We start from the raw sequence: 20,153 nt of genomic DNA, 5'->3' as shown, positions 1-20,153 counted from the left end.
AATTTTTTTATTTTTGACGGCATTCATCAAGGTCATTTTCATTTCGCCACATGACTTCTTCGTTCATCACATGCTCATCACCTTTACATACAAAATTTAACAACTTAAAAGTTCCCGCCCAGAACTCGACGCTCAAGTGCCTAGTGCTTTATTGTCTAAATAAAGTACCTGTTTGCACAACCATATCTTCAAGAGATTTTATTATTTTGAATAACCTACTTAACTTGCCTAAACTTTTCTTCTGAATGAATATAAAGAGATGGCCATTGCCTTCTAAGTTTCAGTTTAGCCATCATCGCTAACGATTTTGTTTCATTGCAGGCTCATAAAATAATGGCCTTATTGTAATACTTATTTCTGTACTAATATTTTTAATAGGTAAAATTACTCTATAAATTAATTACCGGGTGCTCTTCGGAACCAATGATTCAATTCTGAAAATTCTTTCACTGCCAGAGAGCTACATTATCACCGAGTGCTATGGGCTATAAATTACACTACCCAAAAAAAGTCGTGGGCAAAAGCTAGCTATTATTATAAAATCTAAAAAAAAGTTTCGCTCTCAGACTCTCTTTACATAATATTTGTGTGTTTTAATCCGTTAAATGTGTTATTACTCTTTTTAGGGCCAAAATTATTAATAAGTTATAAATAATAATAATAATAAATCAGTCCGTGAAAAAATTACAAATTATAATATTACAATGTCCTTGCTGAAAAAAGATAGATTGAATTATTATTAATTTCAGACAGATTAATCAAGGTTTAGTTTAGGGGGCAAATATGTAGTGGGTAGCAGTCATATGCCTATACAATATTTTACTTATCGAGGATTTTCTAATTTGCTCTTGTATAGGCGGCATTTGCACCAGCACAAGGCTAGGAAATATTCACTACAAGAGGGCGCTAGAGGCGGTGGGCTAGATTTGGAGCGGCACATTTCAACAGCTCCTACGGAGGAACCCCTCCCCGAAGTTGACCAGGATGAATTGCGAAGCCACCGGATCGACGACCCGAGGGCTCTACGCCGGCACAGAATACAACCGCGGGCAAGTTACACCATACATTATGTTAAATGTTTAGTAGGTGATTACGTCACTGTAAAATGTAAAATATTTATAGACAGTTATTTAGTGTCAATTTCGTAGATCTAGCACTAAAGTTTGAAAGTAACAGCGTTTTTACCATCTTTTCTTTATATCTAACGTAAAATCCAAGCGCATTTTTTTTACCTCAAATTATAGAGCGCTAAAATTTTAAAGTTGATCTTTGTTTTGTATTGTAAAAAAAAATAATTACAGGGTTCGACGGTGCATGTCGGCCGAAAAGAAGGCGGGGACAAAATCCAAAACATTTTCTCCGACGCCACTTTGAAGAAAATGTATGACCATAGCCCGCACGCGGTAAGTCTTCACATGCCAAAATTTTCGTATAAATAAATTTTATTGTTATCTATCTAATTACCAAGTTTCCTACTTTATGACTGATAGGGCTGGAATTCGATTTGATAGATATATGTTACGTATATCTGCAACGGTCGCAAGTAATCTGATCCGTGAGATATAACGTGGGCTTATAAACTAGAAATTTGTAAAAGTACAACATTTTGATTCAGTATGTCAACTACGCAGGTGTTCGTCCAATTGGACGAGCTGCTAGCGACAGACGATGGCGACGCGGAGTGGAAGGAGACGGCTCGTTGGATCAAGTACGAAGAGGACGTGGAGGAAGGCTCGGCTCGCTGGGGCCGGCCCCATGTGGCCTCATTGTCTTTCCACTCCTTACTGAACTTGCGAAGGTGTCTCGAGACCGGCGTGGTTTTGCTCGACCTCGACGAAAAAGACCTACCTGGAGTGGCATACAGGTACTAAATTGCTCAAAGCGGCCTCGTATTTCTTTTTTAATTGTATATGGTGGTAAAACGTTTACGTTATGCATGCAGAATAATAATAGGTATCATTTTATGTAGTTCGATCTTGCTTGGCCTGCAATTAACTAACCTTAAGGCGAAATTAAACGTGATGGGGGTTTACGTGAATTAGCGAAACCATAAAAAATGTATCTACTTACTCGTATAATATTTTGGAATCGTGATTTTTGCTTTGCTTGTCAACCCATTACTTTTTATTTATTTTAGTTTTGTCTAACTTTTATTCCGTTTATACAAATTAGTTATTTTTCAGATATTATTTATTTTATTGCATAAATACTCTGCTTTGAATTCCTGTAGCTAATAACTTCTTTTTTATTTATTTTGAAGTGTTTATGTATATGTATGTATAGACTATATGTATATTACAATAATTATTTAGTTCATTCATTAGGAACACATCGTGACATGTCGATTTTGTGCCGTGACCTTACCCTTTAATCTTATACAGGGCTGCTTTAGTTAGTCTAGATTTATTTATCCAGCCTTCAATCTACTTATGTCCACAGCTGGGCATTTTTATAAAGACCTTCGCCTTAAGGGAATGTGGCGGGAAGTGAATGAATGAGGATCATTAGCTTCTCACCACGTTACCGGGATTGCATTCACGGGCTAGAAGTCGTTCCACATTGCACTTACCCCTTCGTTACGCTGGTATCACTCAAGGATACTTTTGCCCCAGCACGGCAACAGCGGCCGTTGGTTCTTTGATAGACATGACCCATTTTTATTCTATTTATTTCATTGATAGATGAGTATTCTTAACTTGTATTGTTTATCTTTATTAGGGTAGTGGAGGGTATGGTAACAGACGGATTGATCGAAGAAGATGATAAACCAGTAGTGATGCGTTCACTGCTGCTCCGTCACCGACATGTCCATGATGAAAGGTTTCGGTTTTCAATCAGTGGTCGCAAGCATTCCTCTTATACTAGCTTACAGGTATGTACCTATTTCTAACTTTTGGCTTTCTATCTTCTTTTTTTACACAATACGTAAGATACACGAAATGATAAGAAATTTATTTTACCGATGAAATTAGTAATGTTTACCGACCCGCCCCGGCTTTGTCTATTATTTATCTACATATTTCCGCCAAATCACCCTAAAGCTTAGTAAGTGAATAGCTTTTAATCTTCTAAAGTATCCATCTAAGTATATATGAGGGCAACTCGTTTGAAATCCAGTAGAGTAGTTTCGATTAGCGCAAACAGACAGACAATATACTTCAGAGCGACATTATTTTGTAATAAATAGGAATGATAATCATTCAGATCACGTTAATCATGATCACTTTTGTAAAATTTTTATGAAACTGCAACCTCCCTAATAATAATTTATTAAAAAGAAATCTTATGCAAATTGTCATTCTTTTCAGTTTGTACTCAGTTATAGGTAGGTTTATAATTACTTAATGATACGCACCCCACGTCTTTTTATACTAAACTTACTATCTTTATAAAATAAATCTGGAGGTTTTTATTTATTAAGAAAATAAATTAAGTTTAGAAACAATATATTTTAAAATAAATCGATCATTAATAAATTATTAGGTACTTGTTTATTATAAAAATATAATTTATATGTATCTATCAAGTAGTTACCTATCTACCAACTTATTTATTCTGTCACTATTGTCTTGGTTAATCTATGCATGTTATTTATGCAGATTACTTATTATAAGTAATATGTTTAACTAGCTAAATATAACGTTTGCTGAAAACATGAAAACTATAGAAAAAAGTAAATCGAGTACTACTGCACTGATGATTTTAATGTTGCTAAAACTGTAGGAATATTACTTTGTACACCATAATCGCTACCAATAACACTGTCACGTTTATCAGTGATTACGATAATAGGTTTGGCATGTCCGTAACGATGTGTGTGAAAATATTCAAGGTTAGCCGAATAAATACCAAATAAGATTTATTCTTTTATCGTAATATCAATCATGTTCATGAGATTAATTCAGTCGCCACTATCACATTCTTGATATTTTTCCTATACTGTCAAAATGTACATCAAATGTATTGATAATAATATTTCCTGTATTTGTTAAAACTACGCCGTTCTTCTGATATTACTTCTTCTTTGAGCTGTAATAGGTACCTACCAGTGGTGGACTAAGTCCGTTGGAGGCCCATAGCGGCATCAGTGAATAAGACCCCCGTTCTCCGCTAAGAATTTAGGTATAATTAAATTTTGACTTGAGTTTATGGATGCCAAATTCTCATCCAAACTACCAAAGTCGCTCTCCCATACAATTACCTACCGACTTGGGTCAACGTTGCTTACCCAGCGCAATCAACTAATATTCAATGTTGCTACTAGATTTTCTATAAACACACACAGAGACACTAAAATCCATATTAATATTATAAAATACGATAACTCTGCCTATTTTTCATTTTTTCATATCTCGGCCAGAACCGAACCGAATCGAAGTCTAACATTCTGGAGACTGACATAAGATACTTTTCCCATAAATCAAAGAGTTTTCACCTCAAAACCGTAATTTACACGGACCATGCCCAAACCTAAATACCTTCAAGGCAAGAATGAATTTTTTAGACGAGCGCGTTTCAACCAAGACCTCATCATTGCTTTTTACTAAGCACTAGCTGACGCCCGCGACTTCGTCCGCGTGGATTTAGGTTTTTCAAAATCCCGTGGGAACTCTTTGGTTTTCCGGGATAAAAAGTAGCCTATGTGCTAATCCAGGATATTATCTATCTCCATTCCGAATTTCAGCCAAATCCGTCAAGTAGTTTTTGCGTGAAGGAGTAACAAACATACACACACACACACACACACACACACACACACACACACACACACAAACTTTCGCCTTTATAATATTACTGTGATTATTGTTGTCAAGCGCAATCCTATCTCGCGATAAAAATTTCGCTTCTGTCGGCAGACGTGAAAACAATACTAGGGAAGTGGTTTTTATTGGATTTTCAAATGAATGAATGAATAAAATAAGCTTTCTTGTACAATTAGTATCATTTAATTTAAATGTAGTATCAAAATTAAATTTAATAATTTGTAATATTAGAATATTAATTTAGTTTTCACATCCATCGGAACTCGGAACAATGTAATATTAGGTAGCATGTCGAAGCAACATGATGACGTGACCTTGAAGTTTTTACCTATCCCAAAATCGCCCAAGGAGCCTAAACAAGTTTTCAACAACAATAAAATACCAAAGGCGTTTAGAGAATTTCCATTAAACTTATTTCAATTAAGGCTTAAACGGTGGCTAATAGAAAGGTGCTTCTACACAGTAGATGAATTTTTGACATTCAAAGAATAGTTCACTTTAAAAAAACCAAGTCGCAGGTATCAGCTAACCGAGTAATAGGACTTCTTAAAATAATTAATAAGCACAAAGTCCGAATGGTATATCAACGTAAGTACAGCTTTCAACAATTTTAATATTACTTTTTATATAGGATTTCTAGCGGGTCAAAAAATATAAATATTTATCGTACCTTTCTATGAATTTAGGTACTTGCGTACTTGTAAGGTCATCGAAACATTTCGTCGACTGTTCTTTATAAGCTTAAGTAGGTATCTACCTTTTATTTAAGAGTGATTATTATGTACCCAATACAGAGCCCAGAAACCCGAGTGAAACTATTTAATCCAACCTTATGTGCGATTACATGCCAAAACTGTATGGAGACGTTTTCTCGTTCATACTGAAAGACATTAACTTGAATTGTTAAACTAGATAGAGAATCTTTTACTCGGTGGCACAGTAAAAGTTAATTTCCTAAGTTGAGTTGAGTAACTTAACTTTTATGAATACATTCTCAATCTCGCTCATCTAGCTATTTCGTTCTCCTTCCCAATTGTTATAAATTCCCAATGACAAATGGTCTAAAAACCTGCATAAACTTTAAGGTGCTTGATAGAATCATATTGAAATTATACCTACCGATTATGGAAGAATTAAACTTACCTGCTTTTACATGGCGGGTGAAACTGCCATGTTTTTTGGTCATTTTTAATTCTATCTGTATAACACCTCAAACATGGTACGAAACACTTGCTGTGAAGTGTGAAGTTTTTTTTATTTACAAAACCCCATAACTGTATCACGGACAGGTACATAGTTTACCAGTAAACAGGCAGGTATTGCAGAAGAACTTGATTACAAAATTTAAGCTTTCATCAAGCCTCCTCAATTTTTTTTAATTAATCGGAAGAAGAAGTTAGATAATATAAAGTCGCGTCCAATAATTACAAATGTTACGTATTGTTTGGTGACGTACTGTATTGCGCAGTCGCTGTGGATGGACGATGGCCCGGGAGGAGGTCCCGGCACGCGGGCCCGCTGTTCCGTGTGCTCTACCGGCGTCGGCGCCTGCCGCCGACATAGCGCCCACATTCTTGTACGGAACACTCATGTGCGCGTGCTAACTGCTAACCAAAATCAATTTTTGCACGCAGTAGTACGATTGAACATCATTAATCATCTTGCAAAGATTTATCGTTGTTCTCATTGCCACCGTTTGACTTATTAAAGGCGACCATCTATAGCTGCGCACGATACGCTACCCGTGTATGGTTTTTTTTGCGAAAGTAGGCAGCATCATCCACTGCACTCCAAAGCCACGCATAACCTTTCAAAATTCAAAAGCACAGTGTATGCACGGACATGGCGTGCGCAGCAATGGAACGGCACCTTAAATGTATCTGAGATGTAGATCTGATCTCATTTCTCATGAATTATAAGTATTTTTTTTGATTTGCCATCTTGTTAGCAACGCACTAGTAAATAGGAAATAAATGTTTGTTGTTTTTAAAGAGACTTAAATAAATGCTCAAACAGGTAGTCAAAAGTATGAATGACTGATTTGTTCTCTGCACTTATCTTTAACGATTTTTAAATTTTATTTTTTCCACTTTCATTGTTCTAGTACGTAGATACTTGAATAACATAATTTCCTTGGTCATTGATTTAAATTGCTGTTCATTGTATGTACCTCGTATTGTTGGAAGAGATTTTTTTCATTGTCTCCGATCGGCAAGAAACACAATTGGTTCTACATCTTAAAATAAATTATCGTTCATTAACCACGTACTGAAATTTAAATTTAGTTATATCGACATCTGTTCATTGTTATTTTAATAAATAAAGCATGATGTCAATAACATGCTTAACCACGAATGTTGCTGCTTGTTATATGTACAAATTAATGTTACAAAATCACAGACACAAATCCTAAATACCTACTCAGTAATGAGAAATTACCTAAGGTTAAAAATTAAATTTGGCACTATATTGTATACCTACTTATTATTTTTGTTTTAACTCTAAAGCCTGATTATATATGTATAACATAAAAATGTGAAATATAAATTTCACATCAGTTTTGATAAATATGATGTGTTATCCACTTATTACCTATTGTTGTATTTTATGAATACAGAATCTGGCGGATCAGAAGAGACGACGCAGTTCCTATGCACTACCACTTGATCGGCTCGATGCACGCAAGAAGTCCTCTGGGGCCGCATTGGATATGCGAGAAGTAGAATATTTGGCGACCAGTGCAGCAGTAGGATCACAGGAAGACATTAAACGTGGTCACAATGATCCCATTATGAAACGTATTCCTGGCGATGCAGAAGCAACAACAGTTTTGGTCGGAGCTGTTGGCTTTCTCGATCAGCCAACTATTGCATTCGTCCGTCTCGCACAGGGCATTTTCATGCCTTCTATCACAGAGGTTCCCATTCCTGTCCGATTTATGTTCATTCTACTCGGACCCACAACGTCAGACCTCGACTACCATGAAGTTGGTCGCTCCATCTCTACGCTTATGGCAAATCCTGCATTCCATGCTATCGCTTACAAAGCGGACGATAGGCGTGAGTTACTATCCGCAATAAACGAGTTCTTAGATGATTCTATTGTATTGCCACCTGGTGATTGGGAACGCCAGGCTTTACTACCCTTCGAAGAACTAAGAGCTAAAAGTGAAATGATCAGAAAACGGAAACTAAATGCTCAACAACGTAAGCGAGAAGCTGATATTACAACCGCTCCCCCATCGGATGAAAAAAAGGCTCTTTTAGCTGCAGAAATAGGAGGCATTCCTGAGAAAGAACCAGATGATCCTTTATCCAAAACTGGTCGTCTTTTCGGTGGTAAGTAATTTTGTTAAAAAAGAGAAAAATAAGTTTTCACATTACTTATCATACATTAAGAAGTATTATATGATTATTTTAGGTGTCATCCGGGACATGAAACGACGTTATCCCTATTACTTGTCTGATTTCCGAGATGCATTGAATGGGCAATGCGCTGCGGCAACAATTTTCATGTATTTTGCCGCCCTCTCATCTGCTATTACTTTCGGCGGTTTATTAGCTGAGAAAACCAGCAAGCAAATTGGAATATCTGAAACTCTAGTAAGTTTTAAATATATGATTGATAAATCAAAGGTTCCCAAGGAATTTTATGAAACAAATTCATGCGGACGAAGTTGAAGGCTACGATTAATAAATATAAATAGTTAGTAAAGTTATAATCAAACTATCCGATGGCCATGATTTGTCCGCGTGAATTAAGGTTTTTTAGAATCCCGTGGAAACTCTGATTTTTCGAAATAAAAGTAGTAAAATTCCTATATCAGATCTATGGCACTTTTAACATATCCATGCAAAAAATCAATTAAAGGCAAACACAACAAATAAACACAATTTTGCTTTTAATAATAATTAATAATTTATAAATAAATTTCAGGTGTTCTCGTGCGTGGGTCACGTATTTTTTGCTTTAGTTGCCGGCCAGCCCATGATGATTACGGGTGCTACTGGACCTCTGCTGCTTCTCGATGAATCCTTATTTGTCTTCTGCCGATCGTATGGATTCCACTTTTTAGCTGCGAGGATGTATTGCGGCATATGGATGATTGTTATTGCTCTCTGCGTAGCTTCTATCGAAGGCAGTGTCGCCGTTAAGAAAATAACCAGGTTAGTGATAGTCTCAGTCTAAGGGTCGGCGCACATAATATGGCGGAGCACAGCGCAGAGCATTTTTCACAGTCAAAATATTATCGACATTGTCCTCATTGAAATAATATCTAAAATCAATTGTGCATCCGTGCGCATCCGCGAGCAGTCCCGCGCGTGCTCGCGCATTCTCTGGCACAAATTCGCGTAATGTGTCACGCGATTAGAAAACTTCGCGGGCATGCTCTACGCTGCGCTTCGCCAAATGTGCGCCGGCCCTTAGACTGAGATTTATAGAACGTCTTTTGACTTTGCTCAGACCTAAGTTTCAGTTCAAATGATTCAGATTTATGTCAGCAATATAAAACTGTTTCGATTCGACAATGTCCCAAGTTTGCTCAATAAATCTCAACCGTTATACAGACATGACAAGATCTAAAACTGAATTTTAATGTTATAGTGATTTTTGTTGTTTTCTTTTCAGGTTCACGGAGGATATATTCGCATTTTTAATATCTCTGATCTTCATATCGGAGCCTATTTCTAATATTATCAACGTATATCGTGCTCATCCTCTGATCTATGATTATTGCCCGAATATTACTAGTATAAACGCAATTAATGATACAGAAGCATCGAATTTTACAATAACAGGTATTGATTACTCAGGATCTTACTTAGTCATATATTTGTGTAGATATTATAATAATTAAAATGGGGTGTAGGTATATTAAATATTTTAAGTAGATGATGCCCGCATTTCAACTATGTGAATTTAGGCTGTTTAAAAAAAAGTGCGTGAGAATTTCGTTAATTTTCTGGAATAAACAGTAGGCATGTCAAGCTGCAGGTCTCTATCTTTATCTATTCAAGAAATCACGTCGATCCGTCGAAAAAAGTAACAATAATAAAAGACACTTATCATTTATATTTTATAACATTAGTAGGATAAAGCTTTTCTCTTAGATTTGCTTCAATTGTGCAATCTTTGGCTAACTAAATTAAATAAATATTATAATAATTAATTCTTTCTTTTGGGATAAGAGCGCACATTAGAAAATAGGAAAATTTATAGGCAAGGCACAGATGTTTTTGTTGATTAGGTACATTTTTAGTTAGAAATAAAATGTTCATTTTCAGGTAATGAGACAATTCCTATTCCAACGACTGTTGCGCCACACGATATATTGGTGCCACGACCGAACACCGCTCTATTCTGCACTATTCTGACTTTGTCCACCTTCATCATCGCCTACTACTTGCGCATATTCCGTAACGGCAAGTTCCTAGGACGTAGTGTGAGTTTAATTAGTTATCAATATATGTATATTATTTCTACTTAATAATTTATATTTTTGTGTATTTTTACTTTATGATCTGGCTATCCGGCTATTTTTAACTAAAGAAAATTTGTTCAGGCTCGTCGTGCACTAGGCGACTTTGGTGTGCCCATAGCAATTGTCCTGATGGTCGGAGTATCTAGCCTGGTTCCAGTTTGGACTGATAATTTACAAGTCCCAGATGGCCTGAACCCAACATCCGACCGTTCTTGGCTGGTGCCTCTAAATCCTGGTCTAGAGACGATCCCAATGTGGGCAGCCTTTGCCATGGCTTTACCAGCTTTCATGGTCTACATAATAGTCTTTATGGAGACTCATATCGCTGAGTAAGATCTTTTTTAGTTTACGAATACAAAGGATAAACTATAAGGCAAAGCATCTACAAAAGACTTGTTTTGTTTTTGTTATGTTTTGTTTATAAATGACCATTAATTTAAACTTTCTTCCTATTAAGGATTTGAAAAGCTATTTTAGATCATGAGTACTCATGTAGTAAAATTTAGATTATTTATTTAACAATAGTTTACGAACAGCTGTTAATTAAAATGATAAAGTTACAATGCATTGCGAATTAGGCGTTTTTTTGCAAGAGTATGCGAATTTAATAGAGGGTATATAAGTATTTCAATTCAAATTGTTTGCAGTTTGTGTGTCTAGGTATAGATTAACACGTTTAATTACAGGCTGATCATTGATAAGCCTGAACGTCGGTTGAAGAAAGGCAGCGGATTCCACATGGATATCGTGGTGATGTCGCTGGTGAACGCGGTGTGTGGCATGTTTGGTGCGCCGTGGCAGTGCGTGGCGACTGTGCGTTCGGTCAGCCACGTCTCTGCACTAACTGTTATGTCCACCACCCACGCCCCTGGTGACAAACCTCACATCGTCGAAGTTAAAGGTGAGTTTGTTGTAATCATAATAAAAAATATCATAATATTCCGTGGATCACCGCGACAAAAGACTCTTAGGCGACAAAATACTCGTACTGGTCAATTTAATACTTCAAAGGAAAATCAGCAATTTGTCTAATTTCCTACCTGTATTTTATAAGATAAACATAATATTTCGAATGGTGTCCTCAAAAACTTTTTGAAAAAATATTTAAATGTCTGCACTACTTCGTTGTCAGATTTCCACGCACACAATACTAAACGCCGCTATTCGCTTCCTCGTTGCTGATAGTTGTAACCAAAACTTCATGTAAGCGGTAGCGTGCTAATGTAGCTGTAAGTCAGTAGTAGATAAAAGAATAAAAATAGGAGATTGGAAAACTACTTGAGTACTTACATCAATTTTTTTAATTACCATCGATTTAAAAGATTCCTTTATGTTTTTGAATTCAACAGAACAACGCTTGACTGGTCTCTTGGTCGCTCTACTTGTGGGAATTTCTGTGCTGGCATCCCGTTGGCTGAGATTAGTACCGATGGCTGTGCTGTTTGGTGTTTTCCTTTACATGGGTATCTCGGCTCTTGGAGGTATACAATTCTGGGACAGATTCATCTTACTGCTAAAGCCTGTGAAACATCACCCTCAAATTCCATATGTCCGAAGGGTAAGTGATTGTTATATTTATTAAATAGATAAAATAATCTCTTTATTTGCAATAAATCTTTATTCACATTATTAAATTGACCTCTAGCTAACTACCAAAAAGTGAAAAGTGTGTTAGGGGAGTCAGTGTCTCCTTCATTACAAGAAGGAAACAGCCTGCACAGTTACTTCTGCAATTTTCTTTAGATTTTTTATATCTATTTATTTAAATTAACTTGTCAGCCATGTTTTATTTAGCCGTAGTTGTATTTTAGATCACTATAACTGCAGGTTCCTAATGTTATATTTACCCATTTACTTATTTTCCTCGTTAGGTTCCAACAATGAAGATGCATCTCTACACATTGATCCAATTTGCTGGGATTTGCCTTCTTTACGGTATCAAGTCTTCGCAGTTCTCACTGGCTCTTCCGTTCTTCTTGGTGCTCATGGTGCCCCTGCGTATGGCTATTGCTTACATCTTCACACCATTGCAATTACGAGCGGTATGTACCTAAACAAGAAATCTTAGTCACATCACATCACACTATCACACTAATATTATAAAGGCGAAAGTTTGTGTGTATGTATGTGTGTGTATGTTTGTTACTCCTTCACGCAAAAACCACTGGACGTACTCGTATTTGGCATAGATTCAGAAAGAAGATAGATAATATCCTGGATTAGCACACAGACTACTTTTTATCCCGGAAAATCAAAGAGTTTCCACGGGATTTCGAAAAACCTAAATCCACGCGGACGAAGTCGCGGGCGTCAGCTAGTAATACATAAGACATTTTCTAAATACAACAGAAAAGTATGTAGGTTTTTATATTGGAAGCTGGAGTTTTTAGAAATGTTAGTAAGTATAGGTGCTTAATCATAAAAGGTTTCCACTGTTTTTTTTTTTTTATAGAAATTTAAGATACTCAAATTAGTTCAGAAGTTTTCAAAACATATAGTTAGATACCTACTATGAAACCATTTGAGACTAAATCAAACACTATTTGTGAAGCCACGATATCTATTCCACTTCATTAACAGGGCTCTCACCGTCACTCGTTTCATACAATCGTAGTTCCAATTTCATTTGTATACTAAGCAACCAAAGTCCATGAAATTTTGCAGACATAATCTAGAAACTAATATCTGTGTCTGTGGTGTTTTAGATTTTTCTAAAAATATGTAGTTTTAAAATTACAGGGGCTCAAAGATTTGTATGAAATTTTTTAAGACCGCGTAACTTTGAAACCCAATATTTTAACAGAAATCTGGAAAACCACAGACATAGATATTAGTTTCTTGAATATGTCTACAAAATTTCATGGACTTTGGTTGCTTAATATTCAAATGAAATTGGAACTACGATTGTATGAAACGAGTGACGGAGAGAGCCCTCTTAAGCTTTTATGAGTAAATTTTCTCATGACAATTTTTGTAGAGATATTATTTTTCAATTTTTATAAAGATAATTCGTTTTAAGAAAAGTTTATTTATAAGTACGAGTATAATAGGTATGCTAAGATCATTAGCAATTTGACGAAAGCGTCTGATGATGCAACGAGTTAGCTTTTAAAATAATTTGTGCTATAAATAAATCGAACTTATACAATAGCGCTGTGTTTAGTTTGCATATAATATCTTCTTTTTATTTTTGACAGTTGGACGGTGCCCAAAAAGATATTGACAAAGATGATGAACCAGATTTTTACGAAGAAGCGCCACTGCCTGGATAGGGGCGAACCAATCGTTATAGGCTCTCTGTATATCCATGGAGAGTTTGTACGATATAAAAGCACTACTACGAACAATAGTGAACAATACAATTAATGCAAAAAATACAATTAGTGAAAAGATACCTAGGACCTAGGTATAAATCTTAACCCAAAGGAACTATCGAGTTGCGTAATTAATTGTATTTTAAAAGTAGAAATTTTTAGATACAACCAGAAAAACTAATACCACCTAGTACCTACTTATTGAAAATATGCGTATCTAACGCAAAAAATATTTTAATAGTCAGATATTTTGATAGGTTACGACGTAGACGACGTGTGTATGTTTGTTACTCCTTCACGCAAGAACTGCTGGACGGATTTGGCTGAAATTCGGAATGGAGATAGATAATGTCCTGGATTAGCACATAAGCTACTTTTTATCCCGGAAAACCAAAGAGTTCCCACGGGATTTCGAAAAACCTAAATCCACGCGGACGAAGTCGCGGGCGTCAGCTAGTAATAAATATTAGGTACATATGTTCTTTTATCTTCTGACTTGTTACCTTCTCTACATCTACAGTTTATTTTACTATTTATTACATTATGGCTCAAACTAAAAATCTTTTAAAGTTTACGAAGATATTAGTTAAATAAGTACTATTATTAGTAGGTCTTCTATCTTAGATACGTGCCTGAGGTACCTTAATCTTAAGTGTTGCTATTCTGTCCAAAAATGTGTCTTATTTTTGTAGGTAACTATCGGCCGAAATTAATAATAATAAATAATCAATAGATAATTATATCTGTAATGTGTCGATTTACTATTCAAAACAGTGATTTATATACTTTGTAGTTTATCGCACTCGGGTGTATAATATAGTTATTTATCAGTGAATTAATTTTCTGAATCGGATATTTTGGAAACTACCCCCTAAATATAAACTCAGAAACTACATAAGATATACATACCTCATTATCATATCAATACGAGTAGGTACCTATATATTACCTAGTTAGGTAAATGAAGATAGGCAGATTGAATTATTATTGATTTCGACCACTGAATATGCTCACATCTTACTAAGTACCATGTGTTTATTAAAAGGCTTGAGTGCAAGGATTGTCAACTTAAATATTATCATTTATCACTAAGTGATCCATATTTTACGATAAGTAGCTGAGAGAACAATAAATTGTAAGGTACCTACCTATTTATGAAAGAAAGTTTTTTGTCTAGATAGCATATTTTTTTTGTCTGTTCACGAAATTTAGGTACCGATATAATTATTATAGGTAAATATTATATGAATAAGCTGAAATGGTAGATTTATAGGGTAAAGTATGCGCTGTGACAATATCAGTAATTGGAGTGTGATAAAAACTATAGTAATAGGTAATATATTCCTAGGTAGCTACCTAACATTAAATGTAGGTAGCAAGACTGGATCTATGGTTTACATTTTAACGATAAATTATAATTATTAAATATGTACTTCCTTAGAAAATAAGTAATGTGAGCTACTACTTTGTGACCCGCACAATTATTGTATTGGAGCGTTCCGAAAGGGTTATATTAGTATATATAAAATAGGATAGTAAGTTAATTTCTTCCGATGGAATTTTTATTATCTGTCTACTTTCACCTATTTTTAAATATATGTACAAGTAAAATATATTATAAAATATATATATGTGTTTTATAATATAATAAGGTACTTAAAATAAAAGAAGAAATGTCGTCCCAGTAAATGTACCTATAAAGTACATGTGTGTTTGTCTAAATTGTATATTAACATTTTGAGTGATGCAAGCACAGTAGATATAAGAATACCTACTTATCTATTTCAAACATCCTTCGAGTGAGTAGGTAGGTCAAAAAGGTTTAGATTATAAAATTGATGTAATAAAATAGCTAAAAGAAAATAAAAGACGCAAACTAAACGAATTGATCAGTATTCATTATTGATTACTTGGTACAAGTTTAATTAATTAGGTAGAATATTAAAATTATATCTGAATATAAATAGGAAATAGTACCTATGTTACGAAGGTACACGTTGGTAACAATAGCAAGATATACCTACCTGCATAGGTATTGCTTGAAGCCCCTAAAGCTGATATTAGCTGTTAGATATTACTTTATTTACCGAAGATTACATTTTAAAAATGATAGAAATATCCGAAGGCTTGATGTATTTATCTATGTTCGGGTGCGTGAGTTTCATTCCATGTACCTACCTTTTTAAGTGTTTGATGTAACAGATAATTTAATATATAAATTATTATCTATCGATAATTATTATGCACCTATACACTTTGTTGATGCTTCATCGATCAAAATTAAACCAATAATTATGAACCAATTTTGTGCTTCGGTTGTATCCATATTTCATACTCGTAATCCATGTTATAGTCCAAAACCGAAACGTCGACATAACGTGTTTGGCCCAGCCAATCATTAGAAATGCCCCGTTCGAAAGCCAAACGTCGGCAACAGTATAACTGCCTAACGAGTTTTGAAGCCAATCAAGTATCTTAATTTTTAGTCCAAAACCGAAACTCAGTTTTACCAATACGGCTTTGGACTAGGCAATTCGGAATAATTAGTAGATTATGTGAGTTGATTTCATTAAATTGTGTTTTAAATTGTGAAGGGAAGTGCCGGTATTTCTCGGCTTTGGTTTAGATGTTATCATCTATATAAATTTCTAAACTAAGTCAAACAAATTGTCAAATCTAAATAATATGCTAGGTATTATATTTTCCCTCTAACAATTTTAGAATTGTTAATTTAGATTAATTGTTATTTTGTACAGCCGATTTAGCACCATTTAATCTTCTAAGTCCGACCTTATTAAATTAAGATAAGTAATTTGCCAAAGCGTAGGTGCCAAAGAAATACTAGGTGGGCTTAGAATATAATTGATTCCGAAAATAAAAGAAATAAGGCAACATATGATCCGCACGTGGTATCTATTTAAATATAGGTCGTACAAATATACTTACCTATCAAAAGTTAATTTAAATTAACATTGATTAAGTTAATTAAAGTAAAATTAGAAATAGACATGGATAATATGTTGACGTGTGGAATATCCATCAAGGCGGACGATAATATAGGGCGTTTAGTTATAATAAGAATTTAAAATTAGGTAGGTATAAGTGAATTAATTACTATGGTTACCAACAGAATAGAAAAGTTTTTACAATTTTTTCATTATTAATTTTAAGTATTTACATTAAATAGTTACATAAAAATAGGTATAGGTACCTATATATTTATGAAATAATAAATGTTTTTAAATCTTACTATTAATTCTGCAATATTTATGTTATGTTTAACACATCAAAATTATTGGATTATCTATTTTATATTGTTATATTTTATTATAAAATGAATAATTATATTAACATTCCCATGGCGATAAGCATAACATCCCTAGTAATATCAAATATCTAGTATTAAAGATCCTTATTGTGGTGATCGCACATTATATTAGCTAATAGTCATACGTACACGCATTACACACGTGTGGAAAAATTTAAAATTAAACTCATGGCGCTAATTAAAAGCCTCACCTGCGGGTTAGATATTAGGATTTTTGCCTAATTCGCAGACTTATTAATAGGCTTCAATAATCTTGCGCTTTGTCCACTTGTAATACAAAAATCATACTATGAGGCTGTTCTATTCAATCCTGCAGAGATGCTCGAGTGGCACGAGTGGTTTACAGCAGGACCACGATTGTAAATCTATGGTATTAACTCTTATTAGACTGAAAATATTTTCTAAGTTAAAGCCGTATTAGTGCCCGATAGTAACTGTTGGTATATTATAGCCAGCATCAAAATCGGTTCATATTTGGCAGAGTAATCGCGTAACAAACATACAAAAAATAAATAAAAAAACAACATAAAGTCGAATTGAGAACTTCCTCCGTTTTTTGAAGTCGGTTAAAAACGCTCAAAGTGCCTGTAAGTATTTATCCCTATTACTAGTTTTCGCTGTTCCATAATTATCTCGTGAGCCATATTACGTAGAGGGTTGAAATTTTCACACAATTTGTATTTCTTTTTATAAAGATATAGACAAACAATTTTTAATACCCGAAAAACATACCCTCCTTCTGATGCAGGTTAATAAAAATACACCTTCTTTTATCTGCCATCACTTCTAGCCACCTCCTATTCATCAGGAATTTTAGGGTATTCATTAGTACCCTCCTCCTGAACAATACCTACTATCAAAATTTAAAAACTTTTTGAATTATCTACGAATAATATTGGTATTCGCCTTTCCTGAAATGGCCGAAAATCTGCTTTTCAATCGTCTATTAAAGTGATCAAATAAGTGGGCTTAGTTTATATATAATATTAGAAAGTACTTACTTTACTTAAGTTCCTTGTTTTGTTTATTGTTGTTTTGGTTAGTTCTTACTAGAGCTGTAGGAATAGTGTTTGAACTCTTGTAAAAAAGAATGCCCAAAAATGACCAGCGTCGATTAATCATCACTAACTAAGTACATAGTATAAAACAGTCGCTTCCCGCTGTCTGTCCCTATGTAGGTATACTTAGATCATTAAAACTACGCAACGGATTTTGATGCGGTTTTCTTAATAGATAGAGTGATTCAAGTGGTAAGTTTATGTATATAATACATATGCATATGTAGAGAACCACTGATAATTTTAGAGGTTTCTAATGTGATTTTGTAAATAAACACATTTTTTGCGCTTACATTGCAAACGCTGGCTGAACCCTACGAGATAGATCAAAATAATGTACCTACTACAATATTGGACATCTTAAAAAGGTCTAAGTATTTAAGAACATCTTGCTTAAACTACTACAATAAACTACTACAGGGTTTTCTAAACATTTCAATTTTGTCATTATTCTTTTTTCGCGTTACGTAAGCTTGTGTGGTACTTGCGTAAATAATATTGTATTCATTTAGTTTCACATTTAAATGAATGAACACATAGCCACCGAGAGGCTAAAGAGGCAACATTGCAAGTTAATTTTATTAGCTTTAGTATTGTTAAAAAAAAATTAGTGCAAGATATTCAGATGTAAGTTTATACCTACAATTTGTCTTACCTTTTACCAAGATAATAGGTAATATACAAACCAACAAAAAGACCAGTATCAGACCTTAGGTAGGTATTTAGTACTACCTACAAGTTTTCCTTACCCCTAAACGAAAAGTGTGCGAATATGGAGTACACAACAGGGTCAAACACAAAACTCATACAAAACTAGCGTACTTTACAGATATACCTACTAGAATATGCATACCTAGTTATAATATTTATTTTTAAATTTGTGACCTATGTAGTTAGGTATGCCTTAACATACAATGTTTCAATAAATTATTTTAATCAACGCTGTGTTTTATTCTATGAATTTTAGGCACTGTCCTTTGTTTTTTTTTTGTTATGAATTTGTTAAGACGCAATAATAATAATACTGGAAGAAAATACTTGTTTTATTCAAAAATTTTACAACACATAAAATTTTTGAATAAAACAAGTATTTTAAGTATTTTTATATAATATATTAGGTAATTAATGAGTAAGTATCATGGCGTAATTTTTTAAATTACAGAAAATAAATACTTACCTAATTAAATTATACTAAGTATAGGTAGCCCGTCAATTTAGCTAAAAAAAACCGGCCAAGTGCGAGTCAGACTCGCGCACTGAGGGTTCCGTACTCGGGTATTTTTTCCAACATTTTGCACGATACATTAAAAACTATTATACATAAAAATAAATAAAAATCTGTTTTAGGATGTACAGGTAAAGCCCTTTTATATGATAGGAACCTAACTTGGTATAGTTATCTTATTTTGAAAATTCAAACACATTTAAATATTTTTTTAAATGATGTAACCACAAATTCGTGGTTTTCAGATTTATTCCTGTACTTGTGCTATAAGACCTACCTACCTACCAAATTTCATGATTCTAGGTCAACGGGAAGTACCCTATAGGTTTCTTGACAGACACGACGGACGGACGAACAGACAGACAGACAACAAAGTGATCCTAGGGTTCCGTTTTTCCTTTTGAGGTACGGAAGCCTAAAAAAGGTTGTTGTTTGTTGCGATAATATTATAAAATATTTTAATTTCATGTAGAGTTTATTAAGTAATTAAACCTACACGATATCGATAGTAATTTTTTTCCTACGCAACAAATTACCACCTTTTTGTCCCAGCGAAATAGCATGAACTGGGAGTTGGCCATATCCCGGGCGATGTTAAAACAACTCAACTAGACAATTTCACTAAACAAATACAGTGATATCATAGAATACTGAGCATAGTTTATGAAATGTATCGACGCGGGACCCAACATGACCGACTTTCTTCTTCACGACAATACTCTAGGAGTACACCCCTTTAAGTTTTTAAGTGAATGCAAGGATTAACAAATTATAAGGAGTCAAAATTGCTCAAAATTGACTCAGGGGGTATGAACCCTCTTAATATTTTCAGGTGTTTCACGAGTGACTACGGGTGAGGCCAAACGGACGTAATACATAATACGTCATACAAAAGTCCAGTTCATGCCACACGGCGCAAAACTCATTTTGCGTCGCCGCTATGCTCGCTATTCTATGATATCACTAATTTGTTTAGTGAAATG

General features: G+C 34.4%; 1 protein-coding gene across 5 annotated transcripts in view; it reads left to right on the top strand.

The window, feature by feature from the left end:
* Window positions 1-18,885, top strand: part of LOC123880073 (anion exchange protein 3) — a 63,078-nt gene extending 44,193 nt beyond the window's left edge. For 3 of the 5 annotated variants that reach the window (XM_045927967.1, XM_045927969.1, XM_045927972.1), the window contains 15 exons: window positions 857-1,049; window positions 1,302-1,403; window positions 1,632-1,864; window positions 2,719-2,872; window positions 6,232-6,354; window positions 7,381-8,101; window positions 8,184-8,365; window positions 8,700-8,929; window positions 9,393-9,562; window positions 10,049-10,206; window positions 10,327-10,574; window positions 10,932-11,146; window positions 11,595-11,803; window positions 12,117-12,287; window positions 13,443-18,885. In XM_045927967.1, coding sequence (XP_045783923.1) covers window positions 857-1,049; window positions 1,302-1,403; window positions 1,632-1,864; window positions 2,719-2,872; window positions 6,232-6,354; window positions 7,381-8,101; window positions 8,184-8,365; window positions 8,700-8,929; window positions 9,393-9,562; window positions 10,049-10,206; window positions 10,327-10,574; window positions 10,932-11,146; window positions 11,595-11,803; window positions 12,117-12,287; window positions 13,443-13,517 — 3,184 coding nt within the window. In that variant the 3' untranslated portion in view covers window positions 13,518-18,885. The remainder of the gene's footprint in view (window positions 1-856; window positions 1,050-1,301; window positions 1,404-1,631; window positions 1,865-2,718; window positions 2,873-6,231; window positions 6,355-7,380; window positions 8,102-8,183; window positions 8,366-8,699; window positions 8,930-9,392; window positions 9,563-10,048; window positions 10,207-10,326; window positions 10,575-10,931; window positions 11,147-11,594; window positions 11,804-12,116; window positions 12,288-13,442) is intronic. The other 2 variants (XM_045927968.1, XM_045927971.1) reach the window with 2 other exon arrangements.
* The last annotated feature ends 1,268 nt before the right edge of the window (window positions 18,886-20,153 follow it).

This window comes from Maniola jurtina, chromosome Z, assembly GCF_905333055.1.
Source record: "Maniola jurtina chromosome Z, ilManJurt1.1, whole genome shotgun sequence".
NCBI lineage: Eukaryota > Metazoa > Arthropoda > Insecta > Lepidoptera > Nymphalidae > Maniola > Maniola jurtina.
The sequence above is the reverse complement of the archived record's forward strand: the minus strand, read 5'-3'. Positions and strand labels throughout refer to the sequence as shown.